At 46.8% G+C, this 25825-nt stretch overlaps 1 protein-coding gene across 1 annotated transcript in view; it reads left to right on the forward strand.

Annotated features, from left to right (window-relative positions):
- The window catches only part of FBXW4 (F-box and WD repeat domain containing 4), a 62646-nt gene that overhangs the window by 21974 nt on the left and 14847 nt on the right, over positions 1-25825 (forward strand). Inside the window, 1 exon segment of the mRNA XM_009466068.2 lies at positions 25048-25113. Within this exon segment, the coding sequence (XP_009464343.2) occupies positions 25048-25113 (66 nt within the window).

Consider the following 25825-nt stretch of genomic DNA (forward strand, 5'->3'; position numbering starts at 1 on the left):
GAGGTGTGCTTTGCATGCGTCAGCCCAAAAGACCATCTCTCCTTTTCCAGTGGTGTCATTGGTCTGCTGCAGTACTTGACCTCTCCTTGCAAATGTTGCCTTGGTGAAGTGTAGGTTTACTCCAGAGAGGAGGAAAGTTTGTACCAAAGACTAGCTGTCTGCATTGAATGTTTAATTTAAAGGAAAAAGAGTAGTTCTGTGAGCAGCTGAATTTAAAAAGCCAGGCTTGTTCTATCTCTTCTTTTTATGCAGTGTTGTAGTTGACACCCGACTCCTCTATTTTAACATGCTAATTTGAATCTGTGTTGCCCTAATTGCCTCTTCCATGGAATATTATGGGGAAGTAATATCTGGGGAGACCTCTGCCCCTGTGGACAACCTCAGACAAATTGTAAAACATACCCAAAACTTCCTGGGGAAAGGAAGGAAGAGAAGGGTTACTGACAGGCACCTTGACTGAATGGGCCTCTCTTCCACTGGGAACAATCAAAATGATTAATTTTGAGGGCTTCTTCTTAATGGTTATCTGGAAACTTTTTGTGAAGGTGAAACAACCTGATCTTGCAGATTGCGTTAGAGCAAAACAACCCACTTGAGTCAGAGCAACTTCGCAGTAGTTTTAACTGTACAATTGAAGCCCTAATGTGCAGCACTTAAAATGCTTGATAATGTTCCCCCCCCCCCCATTTCTTGCTCCATTTTTATCATTAGTTATCCCCTACTGCGTATCAAGATGAGCTGTTGGCTGTAGTGGTGCTCTGTTTTGACCTAGCTTTGTGCAGTTAACCTCTCTGAGTCTGCTAGGACTTGGGACAAGTAACTGGGTTTTATTCTGGTTTGTGCATTGCCAGCAAAATGGCAGGCAGCAATAGCTCTGCTGTCCTTGGGGATCTCTGCAGAGCCTGGTTGGTTTGAATAATTGAGAGGGGACTCTGACCTGCAGCTGTTTCTTAAGCAGGGACAGGAAGAACCTGCTCAACTGTGAGATCCCAGGGTGGACTTGCAGAGTTAGTGGTGGCGTTAACTACCATGTCTTACTGACCTCGGAGAACGATCTGGATGCGGGTTTCAAGATACATGCAATAGTCATAACTGACTTGGTGCTCTTTCACCCCAAAGCTGAAGAGCAGGAAATTAGTATCAGTTTCTCCCCTCTGGAGCTAAAATGACACCTGTGTCTTATCCATGTGCCCTGACTGTTCCCTTGATGATGGGAGGAAGAAGACTTTGTTTTACCTTCTTAATTGTGTGATAATGACTCTATTTGGTCATCTTCACATGGGTGAACATACATGTTCCTTTTCCCTCTCTAGAAACAAACACATGTGCAAACACTGCTGTAAGGTGAGAAAGTGTGCAACTTACCTTTCTTCACTTCAGTTTCTTTCCTTTGCCCCCTAAAGCTGACTGATGACGTGCTCCCTTTTTGACACTTTTGGCCAGTACTCTAATGTATATATTTTCTATGACTGTGTGAATTGGCTCAGTAGTGGTTGTGGGCAGGTGAGCAGGTTTTGGGAGGCAGTAGCTAACTAAGTTAGAACCGAGACATCTGTTTCTAATCCTGTGGAGCTGTGTTGTATATTGATTTTTTTTTTTTTTATCCCCCTGCAGTTTTTTCTCATCTTTCCCCTTGCTTGAGGCGAAAGTCTGTCTCTGAAAGCTTGGGGGAAGCATCTTTCTTGTGCTGCTTGGTTTGCACAGGAGAATCCATGTCTGTTTAATCGATGTGACAGAAGAAACTTAGTTGAGGGGGCTGGCAGCCTTATGGTTTGAGGTTTCTATTTTCAGTTTGCAATCGTTTTCTCTTTGCTTTTTAAATTCGCAGGGGGAGAAGGTAGCTTCACCAGACCTTGGCTGCTGTTTACCTTTGCTCAGCTGTGCAGTGTGCCTTTGTTTTTCCACCTTTGATCAGTGTCCTGCCAACAGATAATTTAGCAATTGCATCCCAGGGTGGAAGTGTGGAGTTAATGTTAAAATTAGGGTTTTTTTTCCTTTCCTAACTTCTCTGGCTGATGGAGCAGAGAAGGGGAGAGGGGAGGTGAAGGGGGCCATAAATTCTAGACCTGGTGATTCTGCTCCTTGTAGAGAAACGAAAGCCTCTGATGTCTCTTCAGTACTTTCATTAACATTTAAATTAAGGGTTTGTTTTTCAGGCGGCTTCAGTCGCAGCCCTTTCATAGCTTGACACATGGAGGCTGTTCTCTCTCTTTCTCTCTCTCTCTTTTTCCAGCTTGCAAATCAGCGTACAATAGTAATCACTGCCGTATTTTTTTTCTGATCTCTTAGGAGGGCAGCGACCTGACAAGCTGTACTAGAGGTTCAAAGAGAATCAGAAACAGAGTGCAAAGGTAGATGGGCAGGAGGATGCCAGGTTTCACTCCTACAATTAGAGCAGTGTCTGTTCCCTCCCCTGCCTTTCAAAGGTCTGCTTTTGAGGGTGGGGAGGAACAGAGAGGGATGGACCTTTCTTGCATGGTGAGAGCCCCAGGTGCAGATGCCTCTAACCAGGCTCAGCTTCCACTGTTGCTCCTCCCAGATCAGGACAGAGGTGTCACTCAGAGGATGCAGCTCATGCCCTGAGGTGGGAAGTGGAGCTGTAGTGTCCTAAGATAGCAGCCTAACCCCTCTAAAGGAGTGTTGATTCACTCTGAGGACAGCAGGAGGCTGGTCCTCAGCCTGCCATTGGCATTTGAAAGGAGGGTGATAGTGGAGGATATTGCCCTGAAGTAAGAAACTCGCTTCTGTCTTCGTGTCTGCTCTGAGCACTGCACCTTATTGTAATGGTAGAGGAGATAGCTGGTTTGAAGTGTCCATTTGGATCTTGGCTTACAACAGCCTAAACCAGACCATGCCTTGCCGTAGCTAAGTAATTTCTGGTATAGGAGCTAGTTGGTTTAATATCAGGAAGTAAAAAAACTTTCACCTGCTTCAACAATTGTGTAAGAGCGAAGGAACAAGGGGACAGTTTTAGGAATGGCAACGACTTGCAGTGGAGAAGCAGTATAGTAGGTTTTATGTAAACACATGAGTCTGTCCCAAAGCTCTTTTGGAATCTTCCACTTCTCATCTCCCACCCAGCTGGTCACCACTGGTAGGCTGTTACCTCCTGTGGGCTCTGATGGGAGTTGGGGGACTCTGAGTAGCACTGAACTGGTGTCTTTCATGAGCTAAAAGTGGATAAAAGGCAGAGGAAAACGAGCCAACACATGAGCAAAGTGTTCAGCATAATGAAACCTGCAGCTTGGTTGCTGTGACTGTCACATTGTTCGTGTCTTCGCTCTACAACCATCCTCAATTTGCTTGCTTTTCACTAAGAGCTTGATCCAGATGGGCTTTGAAGGATGCCAACAGGATGAGAGCAGCAAACTGGAGTGGGATCAGGAAGGGTATTCTCTGCAAGCTGGTAGATACGGTGCATGAAGAGGGGTGCCCGAAGTCTCTGTTTCTTCAAGATTGGCCTTATGTGTGCTGGTGGTGGCCATGACTTATGCCATGTGGCTCTTCCGGAGGACCTAATTCAAAATCATGCACTTGCAGAAGCCTCCTATATATGCTGGAAAATGTTTCTGTTCTGAGGTTTGGATTTTTTTTGCCCTTTTGTGTGAACTACCACAGACTGTAGTCTGTCACTTCTTGTGTCACTGTTGTCAGGTTGAGTATTGTGTCTAACTGTTCTGTTGCTGAGTGTATGGTGATGGCTCTCAGACAGTGAGTGATACAGAACAACTTTTCAGGGGCAGGCAATCTTGTCCATATTCCAAGTGCTCTGGAGCTGTGTGGTGGGATGTGTTTCTCTGATCCCATCTGACCAATGCTTTCACTGTTTTCTATCGCCCATCTGATTGCTCTGTCACTGCAGGTGGGTCCTAACTCCTCTCTGTGAGAGATTTCTGCATAGTCCTAAGAACTACCATCAACATCGTCTTGGTATCTTCATCCTGTATAATGCAAGGGGGATTCAGAATGTCTGCTCTGCACTGCTGGCATCCATCTACTCTTCCAGGTGGTTCAGCTTTTGGAGGTTCATAGGTTCATGGCCACTGAGTTTTTCTTCTTCAGGGCCCAGTGTCAGATGGTGCTGAGCATGTTTCATGAAGCCCGCAGCCTGTGCAAACCAAAGCTACTGGGAATGGGAAAGAGGATGCTTAGTACTTGGCACACAGGGGCCTCTATCGTGACTTCTGAGCTACCTCCAGTGTTGCTCAGTCTGTAACTCCTCAATGAGGAAAGCTTTTAATTTAAGCTCTTCTGAGGCTGGATGCCAGCATGGAGCCCAGCTCGGCTGCCCCAGCGGTACCTGGGGCAAGTGTGCTGCAGCACTAACTGGGGTAACTCCTACTAAACTCTCTTTGGAAGCTCCACTGTATTTATGGGTGAGGAGGGTGGGGGATTCCTGCCCTCCCACCTTCCCTCATGTTGTCTCAAAAGGCCCTGGTGCATCTTTGATTAGGTGTAGGTCAAAAGAATTTCCACATCGTGACCTTAATAACTGGGGTTGATTGGCAGGCGGTCTGCGGAGAGGGAGCAGCCTGTCCCTTTCATCTCCCTTGGTGCCGTGCTGGGACAATGGGCCAGCATATTTTCCTTGTTGTTCCTCATTTGAAAAGGGTCTGGTATCTCTACTAGGTACCTGTGACATGGGGGTCTTGATTGGGGTCTCATAAAGGGCCCTGTCAGTGTGTCCAAAGGCCAGGAATACAAAGGCGATCAGTGGGTGGGGGTCTCAGCTGACCACTGAAGAAGGGAGGGGAGGGTCCTGGAAGCAGTGGAGGGAGAAGCAACCCCTGATGGGAGACCTTAAAGGGGGGAGGGGGGGAGGAGGCGGCCCATTTTTGTCCCGAACTCATCAAGCACATCTGCAGAATTGTCCCAGCCGCTGCCTCCCAGTTTCAAAAGAAAATGATCGTTTGATAAACCGTCCTGATTCACCACTTTCTCACAAGGGAGGGAGACCCACCTTTGACCTCTATGATTTCACATTGGGCCCAGCTCCCCCCCATCCAATTGCTGGAGAAACTTTGAAATGCATCTCTTGCGCTCCTTCTCCTTCTCCCTCTTTCCCTTTACTCTCTCTTTCCCCCCCCTTTCTTTTTTTTTTTTCCCCTTCCCCTCCTCCTCTTCCCACCACCCCCACCTTCCCCGCTCTCCCGCTTTGTAAAAAAGCAGGCGTACTGCTTTGGAGTTTAGGCAAGTAATTAGTAAAATCTTTTCTGCAGCACAATAAAACCACAGCGCTTGGCCCGCATATTCCCACAATTTACATACTCGCGGGCATTTGAGAAAACAGGTGGCATTCCCAGTGCATCGCTGCCTATGAAAATCATTTGGAAGGCAGAGAGGGGAGGGTGCTGGGACCCGCTTGCTCCTGTGAGCTATAGGAATGTGCATGAATATATTAAAATATTTTCACACAATGCTTGTATTTTCCAATGGGAAGAGGCATCTTCTGGATGAAAGGCAGCTGGCCCAGACACAAGCCTCTTCCAAACGTTCTTTCCCACTCAGGGTTTGTTCGCATGGACCAGATAGAGAGGGGGCCTGGGGGGGAGGAAAGGGCAAGGGTGCTATCTGTGAAGAGTAAATCTTTGTGTGCCTCCTACCCGCTCCCTGTTTGTGGTCCCAGAAAGTCGAGTTATGAGGGAGTCATGTCTGCGGAGGGGGGCAAGAGGGGGGATCATCAGGACTTTCTGCAAAAGCTTTTGGAGGCATTGCAAACGTAGAGAGGAAATAGCTTGTAATGGAGCATATAGGTCTCTGACTGACGGGATTCAGGGGCTGCAGCAGGAAATGACTGAGGGAGCTGGCTATCTCGGGCAGTATTAGCAAAGTGCCTATTAATAACAGAAAACACTCTTGCAGTACTTTTCCAGCTTCATCTTATTGTCCAAGAACAGGCTGCTCAATGCTCAGCCTGGGCAACGTATCCAGCTGTTCCTTTCCTTTTTCTGTGGGGGTAGTTGTTCCAGGCTGTGCCATAGGTGGAACCCAGCAGTTCCCACTCCATTTCAGTCGGCGACCACTTAGCTGCGTTGCTTCCACAGAGGTTCTTTGGGCGCTTTCAACTTGTAGGGTGTTGACAACAAATGTGTGGTGGAACTTGTGTCTAGAGAGTGTAGATCGGGGATTTCCTTTCTAACGGACAAGAATTGAAGGAGAGAATTGAAGTGAAGGCAGGGAGAGGCTGAACACAAGTAGTGAATGTATTGGCTTAGGAGCAGGGTGTGCATGTAGGGAAGACCCTGGACACCAGGGATAATGTTTTGTTTGAGAATACTAGGGCAGGCTGCAAAGGGGCCTCATTGGAGGAAAGAGAGGTAGGTTAGTGGCTGGATTTTTTTCTTTTTTTGTTTAAATAATGTTCTTTTGGTGAAAATGCCCTTTGCATTTCTGTGGGAAGTGGTGTGGCACCAGCATGGTGATCTGGATGCTTGTCTCGTATGTGCTACAGATACAGCCTTTGTAGAAAGCTCTTCTGGGCAGGCATCCTGTCCAGATGGGCTCTGCCCTGAGGATTTACAAGCCTGCCCGCAGCCAGCCAGAACCACAGCAGCACAAACTTATGGATGCCATGAAGAGCTATTCCAAAGGCCATGCTACCCAGCTCAAGCCTCTGCTCTCCTGAAGGAACTTATCAAAACACAGGCTCCCAGAACAAGGCGCAACCAATTTAGAGATGAGTAGGAAGAGCTTTGCTGAGACTTTCTCCTCAGCTAAGCCAACTTGCCTTGTCCTTTCTGACCAGGTGACAGGTGGGAGAGAATATATTCCCCAGTCCTGCAAGGAGCTAAGCAATTCAGCTTCTCAAAACCTTTTGCAAAAGGGTATTCCTGCATGGCAGCTGTTTCTAAAATGGATCTGCAGAAGTAGCAAAGCTCTGTAATGCTGTTTCTCCCAGCTGGCCTGCACTGGTCATACTGGTGTTGGTCATGCTGGTGCAAAGGTCTGTAACCTTTTTTTGGAAACAACCAACAGCCCAACTGGCAAGAGAGCTTACTTTTTATTTTTAATTATTGTCTTCCCAATTCCCTGCTCCTCCCCTTCATCTTTCTGCATTTCTTAAAGAGGCAGTGGAGGGAAAAAAGCTTTGGTTTTTGTTTGGGAAGGGGGTTAGGAAGGGCGACGTGGCCCCTGCAACCTCTCATAGGGGTGTCTTGTCAGGGCGCGGCATGAAGGGCACAAACAGATCATAACCTTTAAATGAAAATGCGATGGAGGGGAGAGATGAAAGCAGTGAAACAAATTAGATACATCTAGAGGGGGTGCTCAACTGGAGAAAATTAGCATTTCTTCCTAATTGGAGTGCAGGGCATTCCATTACAGGGTTTCATTACAAGGGGGGGAAGCACTGGGCCTCTTTGGGGGATTCCCCCCTGCCCTCAGTTCTTCTAAAAGTAAAAAATGTATTTGGGAGAGAACTGAGAAAGGACTGAATTTATCAGAGTGAAGATTTCAGACTGCTGCAGGAAGAGGAATGATAGTAAAGCACCAGTTCTCTGTTTATTAAGAGAAGAAAGTGATGATTGTGTGCACATGAAGTCAGGTGCTAGTCCTAGTTTTACTGAAGGAAACTAAAAAGTTTACAGGAGGCTGCTGGTGATGGTAACTTCCTGATGCTAGTACTTGCTGAATCAATTTTGTAGACTGTATCCAAAATGCACTAGTTTGTTGAAGCATAGGGATATATGTTTTATGACTAAGATCAGTGGAGTCAATTCAAGCCTGCTTTACGCTGCATATCAAGTCCATGCTGTGCAAAACACATGTTCATGTCTGATTCTGCCTCTGCCTAGAGCTGTTGTATCCAACAGGAATTTGGATATATCCCTGGGAAGGCAATGGTCGACCTTCCAGCACAGAATGTCTTGTGGCTGCACTGGGGCCTGTGCATAGCTTTGTGGTCCAGATAGCTTGTGCCGACTTGAGAAACAGGCATGCGTGGATGTTCTTCATATGTACGTCTTTATGTATAAATGGGTGCTAAGAATAACTTAGAGGGAATTCAAGGGACAAGGTTTTGTGTTGCATCTCTGGATTAGGAGTTGGGGGAGACAGTTTGTTTGTTTGTTTTTTTCCAAGCAGGGATTGGATTATTTATCAGTCAGTGCTTGCGGGGCAGGGAGGAGGGGGGGAAAAAAAAAAAAAGCAGTCTTCCTTCAGGTGTGTGGTATGCAATGTATGTTGCTCTGCCAATCTACAGTTACAAAATTTCCTGTTCTAGCTCTGGAGAGGGAATATATAAGCATAGGAATGTAGATTGTAGGAAACTGCTGAAGGAAAGGTCCTGTCTGCACAGAAGGTGGTTCCTAGCAGAGTGGGAGGATGTTTACAGCAGCAGTGCCTTCATCCTGGGCAGGCTCTGTCATCCGCACGCCCAGGATGAGGTTGCAGATGATGGGAATTTACAGAATTCATAAATGTAAATCTCTGACTTAACCCTTGCTGCTGAATTTTGGCATTTTGATACAGAGCATAGCACTGCCCACAGGAATATCTTCAGGCGTAGAGAAATTGCTTTCATTTTTAACAGTATGGCTCAGAGATGGGCTTCTCCATATTAGGTCTGGCGTACATCAGGATGATGATGCCTCCCATCCCAGCCTTCTCCAGCCACTTCAGTTCTCACAAAAGATGCTTGGCAGACTGTGTTTAAAATGAGCAAATGCATCGGTCTGGTTCTAGATTAGTAAAGGAAACTACTTTTGAAGTAGTTTACTACTACTGTGGGAGGTAGAGAGGAGATGGGAGCAGGACCAGAGAGGCTGGAGTTTGGAGAGGAGCAAATGGCTAGGAGGAGATAGTCAGGCTTGAAGGGAAACTGGTTCCTCTGAAGAATGGGAATTTCTCCTCGGTGTGTGCTAATATGCCTTAAAATACAGCATGCCAAAGTGCCTCTTGCCTGTAGCTAAGCTTCAGCTTCCCAGGGTAGCTGGCATCCCGCACCTCTGTTGCGAGTGGAATCGGACACTGGAAATGTGTGGACAGAATTGTGTGGCTATGACTCTCTCCTTGGCTCCATTGCCTCTGGTTTCTTTTCAGAGCAGTGTGAGACTGCTCCAGACTAGAAGGAAGTTTGGAAAGCCTGTTCTCTGTGTAGTGTTGCCTGTAGTGTGTTCTGTATTCATTATCTAGGATTTGTCAGGTCTTCTCTACCTTCCCTCCCACCTGCACGAAGCACAACCGCTGCAACCACTTTCTTGCTCTAAAAAGGTGTTGTGGGCTCATGATGCTCCATTCACCATCTCTGCACATGCCTGCATGTGGGATGTACTCTAACTGCTTTGGAGGCATCGTGACACTTCACGGATGCAGGGCTAATTTGGGGCCAGGTATTAAAGCTAGCTTTTAATGTGTATTGCCCTGTCTAATTAGCAAATCCTTGTTCTCTCTCCTCTGAGATTGAGGTACATATTCCTCTTAAGTGTAGCCATCCACCAAAGAAGACTTGAAATGAGGCCCTGCTATGGTTGGTAGACATGGGCAGCTAATGAGGAGAGAGAGCCCATTTCCTTTGAGAAGAGAGACCTGTACCAAGGTGATTGATAGTCCCAGAGATTTATTAGTGCGGGGGCTGGATAGAGGCTTGCAAACTGGAACCCAACAGCTTGTTTTTTTCAGGGGAAAAAAGTCTGGTGGTCATCTGTGTGTGTACCTCTTCCCCTCCTCCAAAAACAAAAAAAAGACAAAAAAAAAAGAGACTAAAGAAAGAAGTGAACAGATCAGAGGAAGCAGCTGGCTTGAGCTTTGCACCTGCGCTTTGTTCGGTGACCTGCTTCGCCTGTTCAGGCTGATTAACGAGGGATGGGGATGGAGCAGGACTGTCTGATGGAACAGGTTTTCTCTTGCTTCTTATTTTCTGTCTTGCACAGAGTGTTGATTAGCGCATGTGGCCTAGAGCATGTTTTCCTTTTCCATATACTCCCCCTGGATTTTCTCCTATTTGACAGTGGAGAAGCAAGGGAGCCTGCTCCAGAAATTAGAAAAGCAATAATGTTTCTTTAGCATCTGTCTTCTGATGGTCTCAGAGCAATCTGGGAACGTGGATTGTGTGCAGACCACTTCAGATAAGTTTGTAGCCTGGCAGAGCAAAGACTTCATGCTCCTTGTACATGGTGGAAAATACCAGGTACTTAGTAGTATTGAGTGCAGGTGAACAGTACTGTTCCCGCTGTACAATGGCTCTGTCCTCTGCTTCCCAAACTATGGTTTGCGAGACCCTCATGGTCCTCAGACCTGTGTTGGCTCTCTGGCTCTCACAGGAAAGCCAGTGATATGGGTCCCTACTGGTCTAGCTGTGACTGAGACTGGTTGAAACCCCAAAGCTTGGAGCAACCAATTAACTCTAACCTGCCTCAGAACAGGCAATGAACCAACAGGGTCTGAAGAGGAGATACAGCAGAGGGATACTCTTCTCTACCAAAGAATTGGCTGCATTACTAGTTTGTGTCATGGTTTTGTGGTCTTTCCCTGCATTTGGTCCCAAGTCAAACACTCTGCAGAAGTTATTGATGTGCTGATGTTTGGCTGCCTCCATTAGGCAGTTTTGGTAAAACCAGCCTGAAAAGAAATACGGTGAGTAAGATGGTGTTGGGTAAGCTTGAGCGTTGAAGTGTTCTTCACCAAATCCTGCAATAGTAGAACTACAGACATTTGAAATTACTAGGGGATTGCTTTAAAATGGACAAAAGACAGTATTTCTCCCCACAGTGCGTAGTGAACTTCCTGCTCCAGAAAGTTATGGAGGTGGATGATGCCAGCAGTTTTGAAAGGGATTTGGCAAATTCATGGATAGCAGGTCCTTAATGAAGGACTAGGTGGGGATACACTCTCTAAAATCCTTAATACAGCAATTGTGAATACTGGGGCAGTACAAAGAGAATGACCACAGAAAGCTGCCAAGCTTACATATTCTTCCTAAACAGCATCTGCTAGTACCACTGCTGGAGACAAAATGGTGAGCTAGATGATGGGCCATGCCTTGACCAAGGTAGGCATTTCTCATGCTCTGCTGGCCATGGTTGGTCACTCCAGCATACATCTACCCCAGCGTTTGGTGTCCAGCAGTTGTCAGTAGCAGATGTCTATGGAGAAGGGTAAGAAACAAATAAGCACAAAAAGATCCTTTCCTGCCTGTTCCTTCCCAGCTCTCAGTGATGGGGAGGTTAGGGTTTCCCTGGCTAGAGTTTGCATCCGGACCAGTGTTTTTTTTCATATTTGCAGAGGCTAGCTCTGCGAGCAGCTCATCTCTTCTTTCTGAACCTGTTAATGTTCTGGTCTTCATAGGCTCCTTTCCAATTCAGTGTTGTATCATGAGGAAGAAACACTTTGTTCTATTTTTAAACCTTTTGCCTGACCATCTTATGGGGGCATACAGTGAATGATTCCTCCGTCTGCATACCCTCTGCTCTGTTTACAATTTTAGTATTTTTCCCAAGCTACCCCAACTGTAGTATCTATGGTCTTGTGTGAAGCCGTAGCAGACCATGTCTGTTGCAAGTACTTGCTGGCCAGTTGTTATTTAGAGTGGACTTCGCATGTAGGTGTCCCTGAGATGTGGTAAGCTCATCATTTCCTCCCAGTGCAGCCTCTAACTGGAGTCCACAGAGATGCAGCCTAACCTGATTTGATGGTCATGTAATTGGATCTTGTGTATCAACATGATAAAGATTAGTGACAGCTTCAACTGGGACACTCCTAACTTGCTGCAGAATCAAATACTGACACTTGAGTAACGTGCTCATTTCAGTGGAGGACGTGTGAGCGAGCTTGGTTCTGGCATTTCTTCATGTGGGTGTTTGCCTTGCCAAGTAAAAATGGTTCTTTTAATAACTCTGTTTTTGGATGGGACTTCCTAAACTCTCAGAGCGCATGGGAATAGGGCAGACCATGGAAAGGAAAGGAGGAAACTGTGGTTTCACGCTCCTGCCCACAAAGCTGCCTGTGCATCTAAAGCTTCCAGACTTCTGTTCCTTGAAGCGTTGGAGGACTGACTGCCAGCAGGTTGTCCTGCTTCACCTAGTAACAGCTTACTGAGGGGCAGGAGGCAGTGTGGTACTCCATATCCCTTTATCAGGTATTTCTTGACATCAAAGGATGATGTGGCTTAGGGAATCCTCTGTTCCATTGCAGACTGGGGAGACGTGTGCCTGATGGGGCTTCTTCCTAGTCCTTTCCAGTGCAATCTTTCCCTCCTATTCCATTTTCTGTGTCTTTTTTTTTTCCAATATACTGACATTAAGCATCATAATAAATTACTCCTCACCTTCTTGCCTTGTCCTTTCCCTGTCTCTACAGCATCTATTTTGCCTGATCCCTTTCCTGTCTTCATCTGGCTAATCTCGGTTATCACTGAAATTCAATAGTTCTTTGCTTGCCTTGCAGGCCAGCCTGATTACAGATAATGAAGATGATAACTTGTGCTGTGAACCTGTGTTTTATTGTATATTGACATTAGGATGGTTGGAGCTCTGGCTCCTGCAAAACTTTTTCAGTGGGTTTTTGGGTAGTTCAGGATCTGTGTTGGAGGTGGCCACTAAACATCCTTATGCCTTAGCCATGTCTTGTCTGTTTGGTTGTTTAATGAAATCTTGTGTGCCTTTCTCTGCATACAGGGCTGGGGCTTTCTGGCCTGACTGGTGGGTTTTATTTCTCACTCTGATGCTTGCTCATAACCAAGCATGCCCTGAACCTGCAGATGGAGAGCAGGGGCTTCATTCAGGATCTTGGTCACTTAGGGGCAAACAGTTGACATGCTCCGAACACTTAGCATGAAAACCCTGAAGAAAATCATATTGCATAGAGTGGAGAGCTGGGGAGGGGAAAGCTGCCCAGAGCTTTAAGGGCAAGTGAATTGAGGTTGTTGCAAGTGTGTCCATGTCGGGGCTGGAATGATCAGAGCAGGAAAGCTCTAGGAGTCATTTCATGGCTGAGTTAAACACAGATGAGGCTTTGCTTGCCTCTTCCACAGAGCACCTGTGTCTCCATGCCTCAGTGTCCTGGACCTCTCTGTGTGCAGCATGTGCTATATGTACACGTCTCCCCTTTCACCTTTCCTGGTCTTTAGCTTCTTAAAACCCTCTGAGCATTATTTCCTTCTCCCCTGCTGAACAACTCATTTAGACTTCATTTGGAAATTGTTTGAATATCATAGAGCAGAGGAGGAAGATCAAGCACTCTGTTTTTAAGTGATTTGGCTTCTTTCCCCTATAAGCATGAACAGGTACAGCTCCTGCCTCTGCATGATGTGGAGAAAGAACTGCTGCCCTTTGTGGGAAGATGATGAAAGTATAGGTTTGTTGAGAAGTCCTCTTCTTCCTCACCACCCTGATCACTTTTTCAAAATTCTTCTAAATTGGGAAGTTTGAATTTGGTATACGTGTGTGTGTGTATGGCAAAAGGAACAAGACAAAAATAATTTGTGGCTCGTGGCACCAGGAAAATGGATTCCTTCCCACCCCTACTTTTAAACTGAAACGTTCTTGGGTTTTAGTTGTTCTGGCAAACCTGAAAGGATTCTCCACTCCCCCTGACCTCACTGGCATGCATGGATTGCTGGCTTATTGAAAAGTCATTTTCTGTCATATGTTCTAATGGAAAAGTTTAGATAAGCTGTCATTTTATATATATGCATTTTTAAAAGAATACTTGTTAACTGAAAACTCTGCCAGTCACATCTGAAAATATATTGGGATTGGCCTTGGCAGTCCTGAAGCTTAAAAAATAGAAAGGAGATATTTTTAAAATAGGAGAGGTTTTCTTCTTTTGCATCATGATTCTTTAAACATTTTTCTACACATGGGCATGTAGTTAGACTTTTGTCCAAAGCAATGACAGCTGGAGTATTTACTTAAATCAATTCTACATGTACCCTTGTTGTAGGGTGTGGGGTTGTAAGAAGAAAAAACCCTGGACACTGTAAGGTTTGTGGTAAGGTATGAGCATAGGCAACACTACGTACCTTTTCCCACTGGTGCTGGGAATGTTCACTATATTTCTCTGCATAGCCTTGAAACTAGCCTGGTCAACTTGGGTCTGCTTATCTTTATTCTTGGTGTCTGCTTCTCAGATGCTGGCATTGATTTCATGGCAGGCATATTTTATTCAGATGTGTCAAAGGTTGCTTTTAAGGAAGAAGTCTTGAGCATTGATGAGCCAAAGGCACACAGTATCTAGCTGAACTCATCTCCGTGGCAAGTACTTAAAGCAGCTTGGGTGAGGCTGCAAAAAATTAGATTAAAATTGAAAAATGGACCTTTCTGTGAGAGTCTTTAATAAAATGTGAAAGATACATATGATCTGAAGAGAATCCAGAGTATCATGGGATGGAATCAGGCAACTTCTCCAGTTTGCAACCTGCTGCAGTGTTGGGTCACAGTTCTGTGTTTTAGGCAGCTCAGAAATTACAAGTCTGTGCCCTGGGGGTTGTGCTGCCTGTCTCCTTGCTACGTATCGAGTCTCTGGGGATCTCCTTTCCTTGTTGTCAGGATTGTTGTGATTGCATCATCTCCTAGGGCTTGCTGAGCACTCCTGTGTAACTGGTGCTCTGATGAAAGTAGTGGGCATCTTTTCACGTGCCTGCTTACCATTTGATCTTCATTGCAGAATAAGGACCAAGCTTTTAGATTGTGACAATTCTTGCTTTCTAGTAGGATGCTGCAATCATAAGGGACACAAGATGAGTTTTTTCAAAATATAATTTAACACTTAAAAAACCCCAAACAAACAACAACAAAAAGACAACCCCCCCCAAAAAACCCATTGCATTGGAGCTGTGATCATCAAGTCAGCTGAGCAGGTTTAACTTGTCTACAGCCCTGGAGCTGCCCCGCCAGGACAAGGATTTCTATCCTGAAGGCAATGGTGATAATTCAAAGAAAGGATAGATGCTAACAAGTCCTGAGAATCAACAGAGGCGCTGTGCTACAGGATGCCGGTTTCTGGCTTGTGGGACAACTGATGCCAGTCCGGTGCGACACAGGAGCAATACACTGGGAGCCAAGTGATTTGATCAACCCACATGCAGCAGGTTTCCTGGTAGATTTTGCAGAACCAAAGGCTTGCAGCAGAAAGGGAGGTAGAATAAGCAGTTTTGCTTTGCTAACGGGAAATGGCTCGGCAAAAAGAGAACCTGGAGCCTTCATTGCTGTCCTCCTGGTTCTGCTTGTTGCCTGACTTTTGGTGAGGAGGTGAATGATTCTTCCCTGATTTTTCTCAGCAATAAGCATTCTCACTCTATCCTCGGCACTGTTCTTGCTATCCTCTCTGGGACCTGCAATGTCCAGTTTCTTCTCCCCAAGTCTGTTGCCTTTCTTAATCTCAGTGTAAAGGTACTAGACTAGAAATCCTGCCCTGGGAGCATAGGCTACATCAGACCTTCAAGAATCTGTCATGCAGTGCACCTCTTCCTATGCTCCTATTGTGCATCACTGGATCTCTTTTTCTCCTTTACCCCTTTTTTGGCATCCTGCACTGCCCTGTTCCATGGACTGGGGGAAAGATGCTTTCATGAACTGACCTTCTTGGCATGTATCCCACAGCTCACCGTGCCCCCGGTCTGCCAGGCAGGCTGTCCCAGTCTTACCCCCTCCTCCTGCTTGCCCCAGATCGGAGCCCCTGAGAGGTCTTTGTCCGCCTGTTGAGAGCAGCCCCTGTCCCGCCATTCCCACATGGTGCACCCTCCCCGGCAGCCCCCTCCCCATTCAGCGGTTTGGGCTGAAAGAACCTTGGCTAATTACGCTGGGCTGAAAATTACCACTTTGCTGCGTTCTCCTGCTGCTGGGCCCATTTGTGTGGGGCCTGTAGTTAGAGGGAACAAAGTCCCCCCTGTGGAGCCAGGCAGGCCCCAAGTGTGAAGCTACAGGTACAAGCAAGAGGGGAATGAAGGGAATAATTACCAGTTTCTCCAGGTGAAAGCCCTGTTAAAACTTCAATAAGCCAATTAGGGGCCAGGGTGTGTATGGTGGGAGAGTCTCCCCCACCTAGAAGTGATTCCCACCAGGCAATTAACAGAAATCATTTCATGGAGGAGAGGATAAGAAATGGCTCTTAGAAATTGTCTTGAGTTGGGGGGGGCCTAGAACAGCACGACTGCTGCAGTGGTCCTCATGTACTCCAACCTCCCGGCTCACTGTGTGGCCTGAAAGTGTTGGTGGGGCTAGGGGGAGAGGGAGGAGGGAGGGAAAATGGCAAAGAAAAAGGAATCGCTGGAGCTTTACACCTGGGCAGGCTTTGAGAAAGCAAGGGCTGGAGTTCAGATCTTCTTGTAAAGCTGTGTGTGGGCCCAGAGCACTGGCTCGAGGGGGCTGCTGGATCTGGGGAAGAAGGTGAGGGTCAGCCTCAGGGTGTCTTCCCCACTGAGGCGAGGGGGAGGGCTAACAGTGTTGAGCCCAGTAGGGAGGGGATAGGTGCTGGGTGTGAAGGCTCGAAGTGGCTGTGTGGATGGGTGAGAACTGAGTGCTAGGCCTTCAGAGATCTGCCAGAGATGTGTGATGGTCTGTAGGTGCCCTGCCTTATCCCAGGAGCAGGTGGCGTCCAGTGTCTAATACGTTTGCATGTATCTCATCCAGGGACCATGTTTTTCTGCTGCTCAGCCAGCAGCTTTGGCTGTTTCCTCCTTTCAATTGGTTCCAACAAGCCAGTGGAGTTTCTCAAGACGGAGATTTTATGAAGTCACCTTGCAATTCCCTTGCACTGCATTGCAGATGGCATGTGCAGCAGTCGGAGGTAGAGCATGCTGTCTGGTGGGTACCTAGCAGGAGTCTTGCCAGTCTGTATTTGAGTGGCTGCTCTGGGGAGTAGAGCATAGGATGAAGTTGCTGCAGATGGCGGAGATTGCCCTAGTGATGTTGGAAGGCAGAATGCATAGCGTAATTAAAGAAGTCCAGGTACTAGCTGTGGTTATTTCACCTGCACTTGCAAAAGAAGAAGAAACAATTAAAAAAAAAAAACAACCCTAAACTCCTCAAAACACAAATATAACCTTAGTAGTGACTTTCTTTGCCTTTCTAATGTTATAGCTTCTGAGAATTGAAAATGTCCTGTGAGGTTTTGTTCTGGCTACTGATAAGCTGAAGCTGAAATAATGCTACTGTAGTGGTGTTTAATCATCTGGTCTTGGACTGACCTGGAAGTCCCTAGACTTCCTTTCTTTTTTTTTTTTTTCTTTTTTTTTTCCCTCCCCCTTTTCTTTCTCCCCAGAAAGCTTTCTGTGGTAGGAATAGAGAACTGTATCTCTTGCACAACCCAGCGTTTAGACTCAGAAGTGGTTTCTCAGCAGAGTCATGTTTCTTTATGATTTGGCTTCCAAGATGTAACCCCAGTGGATGCCTGCAAAGAGAGCTCTCTTCACAGAAAGGCCTGGTAATCATGCAGAGGCAAAACGGTTTTGGCATGGGCTTTCTGCCTCCCTTGATGTTTGGTACATGTTGTTCAGACCAGTGCCCAAATTACATACTGGATGACATTTCTCCTATGGTTAAGGAGTCTCTTTTTTTCTTGTAATAACAGTAATAACTTGAACATCAGTTGGGGATTGAATTGGGTCTGGAGAGAGCTAAGGATGCAGGAGTTCTCATACAGAGACCTCTGTCCTGAACAACCGCTCCATGCCTGGCAAGCCCAGAGGTTGGGGAGTGAGGAAGGATGATGAAGAGTGTTGGACATACCATGCAAATAAGTATTTTACATGGTTAAACATGGATTATCAAGCCTTACCATGCTGGCAATTGGGCCTTTGGGGATATTAAAGGCTGCTTCTGTTCTCCAGCCTGTGGGTCTCTGAAGTCTGGAGGAAGATGTGAAGTTAGAGGCCAAGGTAGACGGCTGGAGAGGTGAAGCTGACATTCCCTCTACCCTGACGCATGCAGTAAATGACATGGGAGACAATGACATGAGCATTTCTTCTACCAAATGTGCTGGAGTTCGGCCTCAAATGTGAGACTTCACTGTTTCAACCCAGCATCTTTACAGTGCCCTTCAGTACAAAATGCAAATGCCTTCTTTCTGGGGACCACTTTCTAGCGGTCCACTTGAGGCTCGAGGCAGCATGCGAATGAGTTACTAGTCCGTCTGTCCGTGCCTGTGTCACTGGTGCTCCTTGCCAGAGCACGGCATTTCCTCTTGGACCAGCAGTGGTTGTAAACGTTGTGGCGTTTATGCAGTCGTCTTTATGCATTTTGTTTTCTCTCTGTGCTGATTCCCTGGTGGGGAGTGGCAGAGCTCTTCTGTAGCTTCTCTGTGTGCAATTTACGATGCATATCAGGAGCACAGTTCAACCCTGAGCTGACTGATGCCTTGGGGGACGCTGCAGCATGCACACAAGGCTCAAGGAAGCAGCAGCAAACGTGCCAATGCTTTCCAGTCTGTTAGTGGAACAAGACTGGTCATTTGCCTCCAGCTGCTGGTTCTCTTTGGCAATGTTATTCACTGCTGAACAAAGATGAAGCTATGCTGCAGTGGGTCTCTGCTTGCTCAGGTGAGCTCAGTCCTGTCATTGAGTCCAAATACAAGACTATTGTACATGCATGCAAGCAATGGGGCCCGAATGTAAGCTCAGCTTCAGAGCACTGAAGAAGCTCTTCTTTGTGCTGAGTCTGGAGTGGTACAGGGACCCGAGGAGACTGCTGCAGACTCCTAAAACCAGGCTTTAACAAAGTGCAGTGTGGGTACCCTTGAGCCTAGAACAGCAGCCAGCAACACAGATAGAAAATGTTTAAGTCAATTTAATGGACCTTGTTGTCTTTTCCTTGCGCTAAAGGTCTGGAGCTGAAGCATTGCATGGGAAGGATGCGGGAGGAGCATGGTATGTGGGACTGGAAGGATGGGAAGGTTCCTGAGGACGGAGGAATATGGAAAGGCTTAGTCTGGAGCAAAAAGCCGGAGGGATGTTGCAGAGCTGTAGTAAATTGGATGCAACCTGCACTTGTTATTTCAGGTTTTGCACAGTTATATCACGTGTCACTGGCGGCTTCAGCTTTTCCAATCTTACCTTCTTCTAAATAGCTGTCCACTCCCCACATTCCCTGTTCTGGAAAGTTGTAATTTTGGCTCGTTAACAGTGGCCGGACTTTTAGTGCTACTGCCTTATCTGCCGATTTTTGTTCAGTTTGTGGTTACTGAGTTGTTAGCATGTAACCCAACTGTCCTGACTTACTTCTGAGATGCTGAAGGTGCATGGTTCAGTTCTCTGGTTGTCCTGCAAGAGGCACAAAGTAGGGCTAAAGGGATCGGTCTGGGGTAGTGAAGGGGCAACACCAGCCCTGCGTGACCACCCAACCCTGGCTTTGTCCAGCATTGCCTGAATCAAATGTAGGTGGGACTTCGTGCATGTTTGCGGTTCCCACTTTCTCATGGAGAAGAAAATCCTAAACTGATGTGGTGCTTCCCCCCGCCCCCCTTCTCCAAATTAAATCCCCCTGGGGAAGGAGCACCGGCTTCCCCGCGCTATCTTGGTCTCCCTCCCTTTGTGTGTATCTGGTCTGTTGGAGAAGCCTCATGCTGGAGGTGCCAGAGCTCCCTGCGCTGAGTTTCCGACCCCCTCCTCTCCCCTTCACAATGTCGTTACTGTCGCATCTGCTCCTCAGCCTCCTGGGCTCTTCAGCAGGGGCTCCATCAAGTTTGTGTGACCTTAGCACTGTATTCATGCTGGAGGAGTTACCTTCCGTAATGATGTCAACTGATGAGGTTAGCAGGATGGTGGCGGCCGCGATAAGACATGACATGTTCTAATGATTCGCCTTAGCGAGCTGTGTGTGTGTGTTGGGGGGACACAGAGGGGCTTAGAGAGGGGAGGTGGGGGCCCTACAGGTGCCGACAAAGACTTTGACCTTTGCTGCTATAATATCAGTGTTTCACAGGCAGGGCGGTTCGGTAACCCACTTTCAGCCCATCAAAAATTGATTTAATTGCAATTTTTTCCCCCAATTAGGAGCACTGGAGCTTAACTAATTGGAGTAATAGAGAGTAATAAGGCTCTGGTAAAAAGCCTTCCTCTGCCTCCTTTGTATCTTGTGTCATCGCCTGTCAGAGGTCAGAGAGCTTGCATATTCTATTAGGCAGAGTTGCCTTCATTTGTACAAATTAGTTTACCCAACAGTAATTAAAATGCCAGTGCGGGTCGGGGAGAGCTGAATGCAATTGATGGGCACGTTGGTGAAGGATTTGACAGCTCCGGTGGCCTCCCTTGCCAAAGCGTGTCAGTCCTGAATCAAAGGCTACACAAACCCACAGACCCGTGTGTTTAACCCGCGGCACCATCGGCACCAACTGCTTTCTCTCTTCTCTGCTCTCCGTTTTGGACTTGTTTTCTCTTCTCCTTCTTTTCTCATCTCATTTGGGACTTTTTTAAAAAGATGTTTCCCATCTTTGAGCTCTCCTTTCTGTTGATGGCTTTCATAACACAGCTACCAACCCCCCTGTCCTGTCTCCCTCAGTGCTCCCCCTCCTCTCCTCCCGCCTTCCACATTCCCAGCTGCAGAGCTCTGTCAAGTAATAACTTCTTTGTTTCCCGGTCCGATGAGTCTCTGTATATAATAGTCTCCAAAATGGAACAACGATGTCCAATTCCAGGGGGCGGGGGAGCGTGTGAGGAGGAAGGAACAGGCTCTTGCACGTGTCAAGCAGATTCTGGATTTGAAATCCCCAAAGAGCAGAATTGGACTTGAGAAGCAATCTGTTTACAGTACAGGGGAAGGGCGCAAGCCTGGGGCATGGGGGAAGTTTCAAGAGAAGAGGTTGGAAAGGACCTGTGTCACCCAGGTTCCTTCAATGACTTTGCATTGCAGGATTCCCAGCTCAGGCAGTGCCTGCTCTGAAGGCTGGGTTGACAGTGAGGAAGGGATGTATTGTACAATGGGATTTGTATTTCTGGAGCTGAGACTGTTGCCAAGCCTCATGACAAACAGAATCTTTCCAAAAGGACTGATGGGCAGCTACCTCTTTCCCTCTGGTTCATCCACATCTGGCAATATTCTGTCCAGGATGGGGTAAAGAGGGATGCTACAGGTGGGGTGAAACTGTGTAGCTGGCACTGTGGGAGCAGGCATGGCATCATTGTAGCTGGATTGTAGCCAGAGCACTTCTGCTGTTGCCAGAAATGCCATGGGATCTTCAACAACCACAAGTCAGTCAGATAGAGAGAAGTTCTTGTATTTCTTCCAACAGCACTGTCAGGATGTGTGTTCTCTGTCATCCCCTGGCCCAGCTTCTGTTGTGGGGGATGATCTCTAATGAAATGTCTTTTCTGTAGCATAGGTAAGGTCTGGCTTCAGGAGAAGCAGGTTTTGGTTTTTTTTTTGTGTTCTTACTTCTTTTTTTTTTCCCCTCTCCTTCTCAGTAGGGAGTTTCAAACAGGAAAGAGAACATCAAAGTATCAGATGAGTTGGAAAATGCCTTGCTTTGGACAACAAAAACATGCTGTGTATGAAGTATGTGTGTCTCAATGCTCTGCAAAATCCTCGCCTTCCTGGTACAGCAGAGGTGGAAATGCTATGTTGGCTTTCTTGCTTTTACGTCCTGGGGATCCCTGTGAAGACAACACGCCCTGTTATGGAAGCCCTGCAATGGTGCTCATTTTCCCGTTAGAGGAGCCTTTTGGAGGGAGCTTGCAGTCATGGTACCCAGCGGCTTTCACAGGGCAGAGGAAAGCTTAGTGGAAAAGGGACTTTGCATGTCCAGGGCCATCTGAAGCTTGGATATAGCAGTTTTTATGTAGCATGTAGATGTGTCTGGTTAGTGTCTGAAGTATATACGATACTACTGAAGTACACAGGGAGATGGGTCATCCCTGCGGTAATATATATATATATATAGGGTATCTTGCGCTCTCCTCTTCCCAATTTAGTCTCTCCTCAGTCTCTCTGACTCCTGAAAGCATTGTAGGCAAAATAAATGACACTCACTAAGCTAGTAACTCAGCTGGAGTTGTTTCTCTTGGGCAGCTGGCAAGAACAGTTGTGAAGAGGTTGCAGTTCTCTAGGTCAGAGGTTTCTGGTGTGTGCTCTGTGCTTCCTAAGACAAAAAGCCTTGTTGAAGGTGAACTGAAAGAAGCAAACCTGGTAGAAGGCTTCAGTTCTGCTGAACGATGCTTCAGAAGTTTTGGAGCCAAGCTTTACATGCCTAGCTCCAATTTGCATGTTGTTTTAGACTTACCGAAGCTGACTTGTGTTGCCCTTTTGCTTGGAGTGAAACTGTCACCTCTGCGAGGTTCCCAGTTATGAAAGGCCTGGGTGTTGAAGGCATGTGCCTGCAGACCGGACTCAAGGTGAGGGGCCCTGTATCATCCTCTGGGAATCCAGACTTCCAGGTCAGTTCGCTCCTAGGCTTTGACAATTTCTTATTGGCACCATTTCTTGTGCATGTCTTGTGAATGCTGCTTTCTAATGCTGGCAGTGACGGTTCCTCGCTCTTCTGGGAGAAGTCTTATCTTTGTTAATGGGCTCCAGCCTGTTAAAGATAAGGCCTGCAAACCTGATCCTGCTGAAGTATGAGACAAAATTCCTGTTGACTGAATGGAGTCAGCTTTCCCCAGAAGAGACTTGTTTGTGGCCCTGGGGCCTGTATGCAATGCTGGAGAGAAATCTCATCATCTAATGCTATTTTTCTTTTTTCTTTTTTTTTTTTTTTTTTTTTTGAGGGGTGGGGGCTAAGGACTGAGGAGGGAAAGCTGAAGTCCAAAACTGACAGCATGAGCGGGGATTAGACCTTGCTGTTCCTCCCACCTTTTTCTCTCTGTTGGTGTGCCTCCATGCTAATTTAGACCTGTGGCAACCATCAAAGCCTTGTGCATACCTTCTGCACAAAGGGGCCTGTCTCCCACGTGAGGGCGTTCTCTGCTGGGACAGAGTCAGTTTGTCCCCCAAAAGAAAAATCTTAAGCACCCAATTGCCTGCTTGACTGACTCCCTGACTGCTATTATGTTTCTAACCACGGTAATTTGCTTTAGTAGTTATTAATGGATTATGTTTGGGAAGGGAGGGACAGAATCCAACACCTAGCTTTGTAGCTGAGGTACTCCCTGACCAAAGTGCTGCTTTCCAGACATGGGGTTTGACTGGTGAGCTGTCAGAGTGGGTATCTTTTGATTGTTTTCCTCTGAGATGGGAGACGTTGGCAAAAGGGAAATGTTCCTTCTTGTCCTGCACTATGGTGGAAAGAAGGTAGATAATGAGCAGAAACCCGGTTTCCAAATATGAAATGCTGCACACTTTCTTAATTGGTCCTTGTGGCTGCTGTACAGCAACAGGAATTGGCTTTTCCTTAGACTCTCAGACTTTGGTCAGGGACTTCCATGGAGAAGAACAATGTGCGCACCCTGCAGCATCTGTGCAGAGAGCCCTGTGCCAGAGGTACATTGGGCCAATTGCATGTGCACTGCCAATGAACATGGGATTTTGCATGTAAGACAGCCTGGTTGGAGAGACTTTGAAATAGCTCTGGTGCTGCAGGCCTTGTCTAGCCCTAAAGTGCAGCTAAGGGTCACAGGACTTGTGGACATGTCCAGGTATGTGAGTTTGGTTAGGAGGGATAAAGCCAGCAAAACAAGAGGGCTTTGGTAGCTGTAGCTCTTCCTTGGTTCCTGTAGTTCTTTGAGATGGCTTGATGTTATCTGCTTGCCTCCTTTGCAGAGTGTATTGGCAGTGCTGCTTTGGCCTTATGATTTGGAGAAACCAATTGCCCAGCTAAACTACAGAGCTAGGAGTAGGAGGAGTCCTGAGTTCTGGCCCTGCTTCCACATGGCTCTTCTCTGGCTTTGATTGAGTTGAGTCCGTGTTCACCACTTTGCTGCTGAGTGCTTTGTAACACCAGCAGTAGTGCTTCTCGCAGGAGTCAAGGATGCTGCAAGAATCCCTTCCTGGTACAGTAGAGGCTTGGAGACACCTTCTGACTTCCAAAGGAAGAATGTTGTAGAGGATCAAACAAATGTTTAAAGCCTGCTATTTTTGCAGACATGACATTGTTTCCTTATTTTGCTTTCCTCTTTCAGCTGCCAGCCCTGTGTCATGCTGCAAAAGATGTTTAGGCAAAGCATAGAGCCAGCTTTTATTTAAAGCAGGCTCCGTTTCCTGCATTCGTGCTATCCTTGTTGCAATGACTTAAACATAGTTTTGGCATTTTATTCTCGGTAGCTGCGATAAATGTGGCTTTGTGAGAGGTCATTTATAGCTTACTTAAGAATCTTTGTATGAGCTGCTTTCTCTTATTTGGACTGAGGATAGGAAATTGGCACAAAACAAGCAGTGTGGTATGGAGAGGCACAGCACCCATGTTCCTGCTGCTTGATTTTAAGGATTTGTTCCTGTCTTATCAACTAGTTTGAGGTCAGTGGCTGTCAGGCGACCTCTGGAGCCAGCATGTGCAGCAGGGACGTAGCATCGCCAAAGAGGACTTTGGAATGGACCCTGCTGGAGAGTGTGAACTGAGCCAAATAGTGCTGCAGGAGAGTTGTGCTGCCTCTAATAAAGAGTGCTTGAGCACTGGGGAGGGCAACCTGATCCAGCTTTGAAATTGGCCCTGCTTTGAGCAGGCTGGACCGGAGACTTCTATTCTGCGATTTGTTAGGCCTGTGATGCTGCAGCCAATTCATGATTGTGCTCAGAAGTTGCCAGCACACAGAAGCAAGACATGAAGTAGGAAGTAACAGGGAATTTTCCATGGGGTCTTTCTGCAGCTTACAGCGCTGACTGTAGATGAAATGTGCTGAGTACTGTGCTGTTTTGAAAATGTTGTTGCAATTTACAGGTGTTCCTGTTTTAGGTTTTCCCTTTGCAGATGCAAATACGTTTTTCTGTCCTGCCAATTCTCTGCAGTTGCGACCTGCTGCATCTGGGAAGCTCAGCTACTGAGAGCTCTGGAGTACCTCTCCCTTTGCTGCTGCCTGCCCCTTGTGAAATGTGGTAGAACATACTGAAATAGTCTTGAACCAGAATACAAAGTCTGTCTTGTAGCCTGTTTTCTGTCTTGCAGCCTGTTTTCTGTCTTGCTCATGCACTGTTTCTTCAGAACATGAGGGTTAGTAAGTGTCTCTTTTGTTTGCTTGTTTTTTTTAAACAGCTCATTTGTGACGGGGACAGCCTGCTGTGGACACACCTCACCTCTGAGAATCTGGGACCTTGAGAGGTGAGTGAGCTTCCAGGTTACAGGAAGGGACTTGATGAGAAAAGTGAATAACAATGAGAAATGCAATATTGGAGATGCTGTAAAATCATTCCTTTAGTCCGTATAGGCAAGGGATGTTTAAACATGAGATGCAGGATGGAGTGGGGGATGGAACAAACTGGTGTGGGAAGGTGTATGTGGGGGGTGGTTCTGGTTCAGTAGGGAGCAGCTCGACTTTTCTTCCCAGCTTTTCTAGTTGATGGCACAGCCATCCTGGTTTCTTGCCATTACCCATGGACAGTCAGAATATGTCCATTACACCTTCCTTTTCATCTGTCTCAGTTGATGCTTCAGCCTGAGTCAGAGGGGTGAGGAAGGTGATCTGCATCCTCCCATTCACCCTCTTGTCCGTGGTGCTCAGAAGCCAGAGGCAAACGCAGGCTCTACAGTCATCTTGTCCTGGCTGCTGTTTCTGGTAGCTCAGGGAGGTGAGGGGTGGTAACAGGTTATCTACAGAAGTGACTTAGGCATGTTGTCTTCTCTCTCTCTTAATAAGCATTGAGGAGGTTAATTGCTGTGGCCTCTGATTTGGGGCCATTGAGTGGTTCCTGTTCGGTGAAGGTTCTGACCTTAGCAACTGGGGAAACGTTAGGCTCAAATCCTGACGTGAGATTCAACTGCTGACAAATTTGAAACTCTCAGCCTGGGGGTCTTTATGTAGTGATGGACAGAT

This window comes from Nipponia nippon, unplaced genomic scaffold, assembly GCF_047370975.1.
Source record: "Nipponia nippon isolate SJK-2023a ecotype South Korea unplaced genomic scaffold, ASM4737097v1 scaffold_3, whole genome shotgun sequence".
NCBI classification, from domain to species: Eukaryota; Metazoa; Chordata; class Aves; order Pelecaniformes; family Threskiornithidae; genus Nipponia; species Nipponia nippon.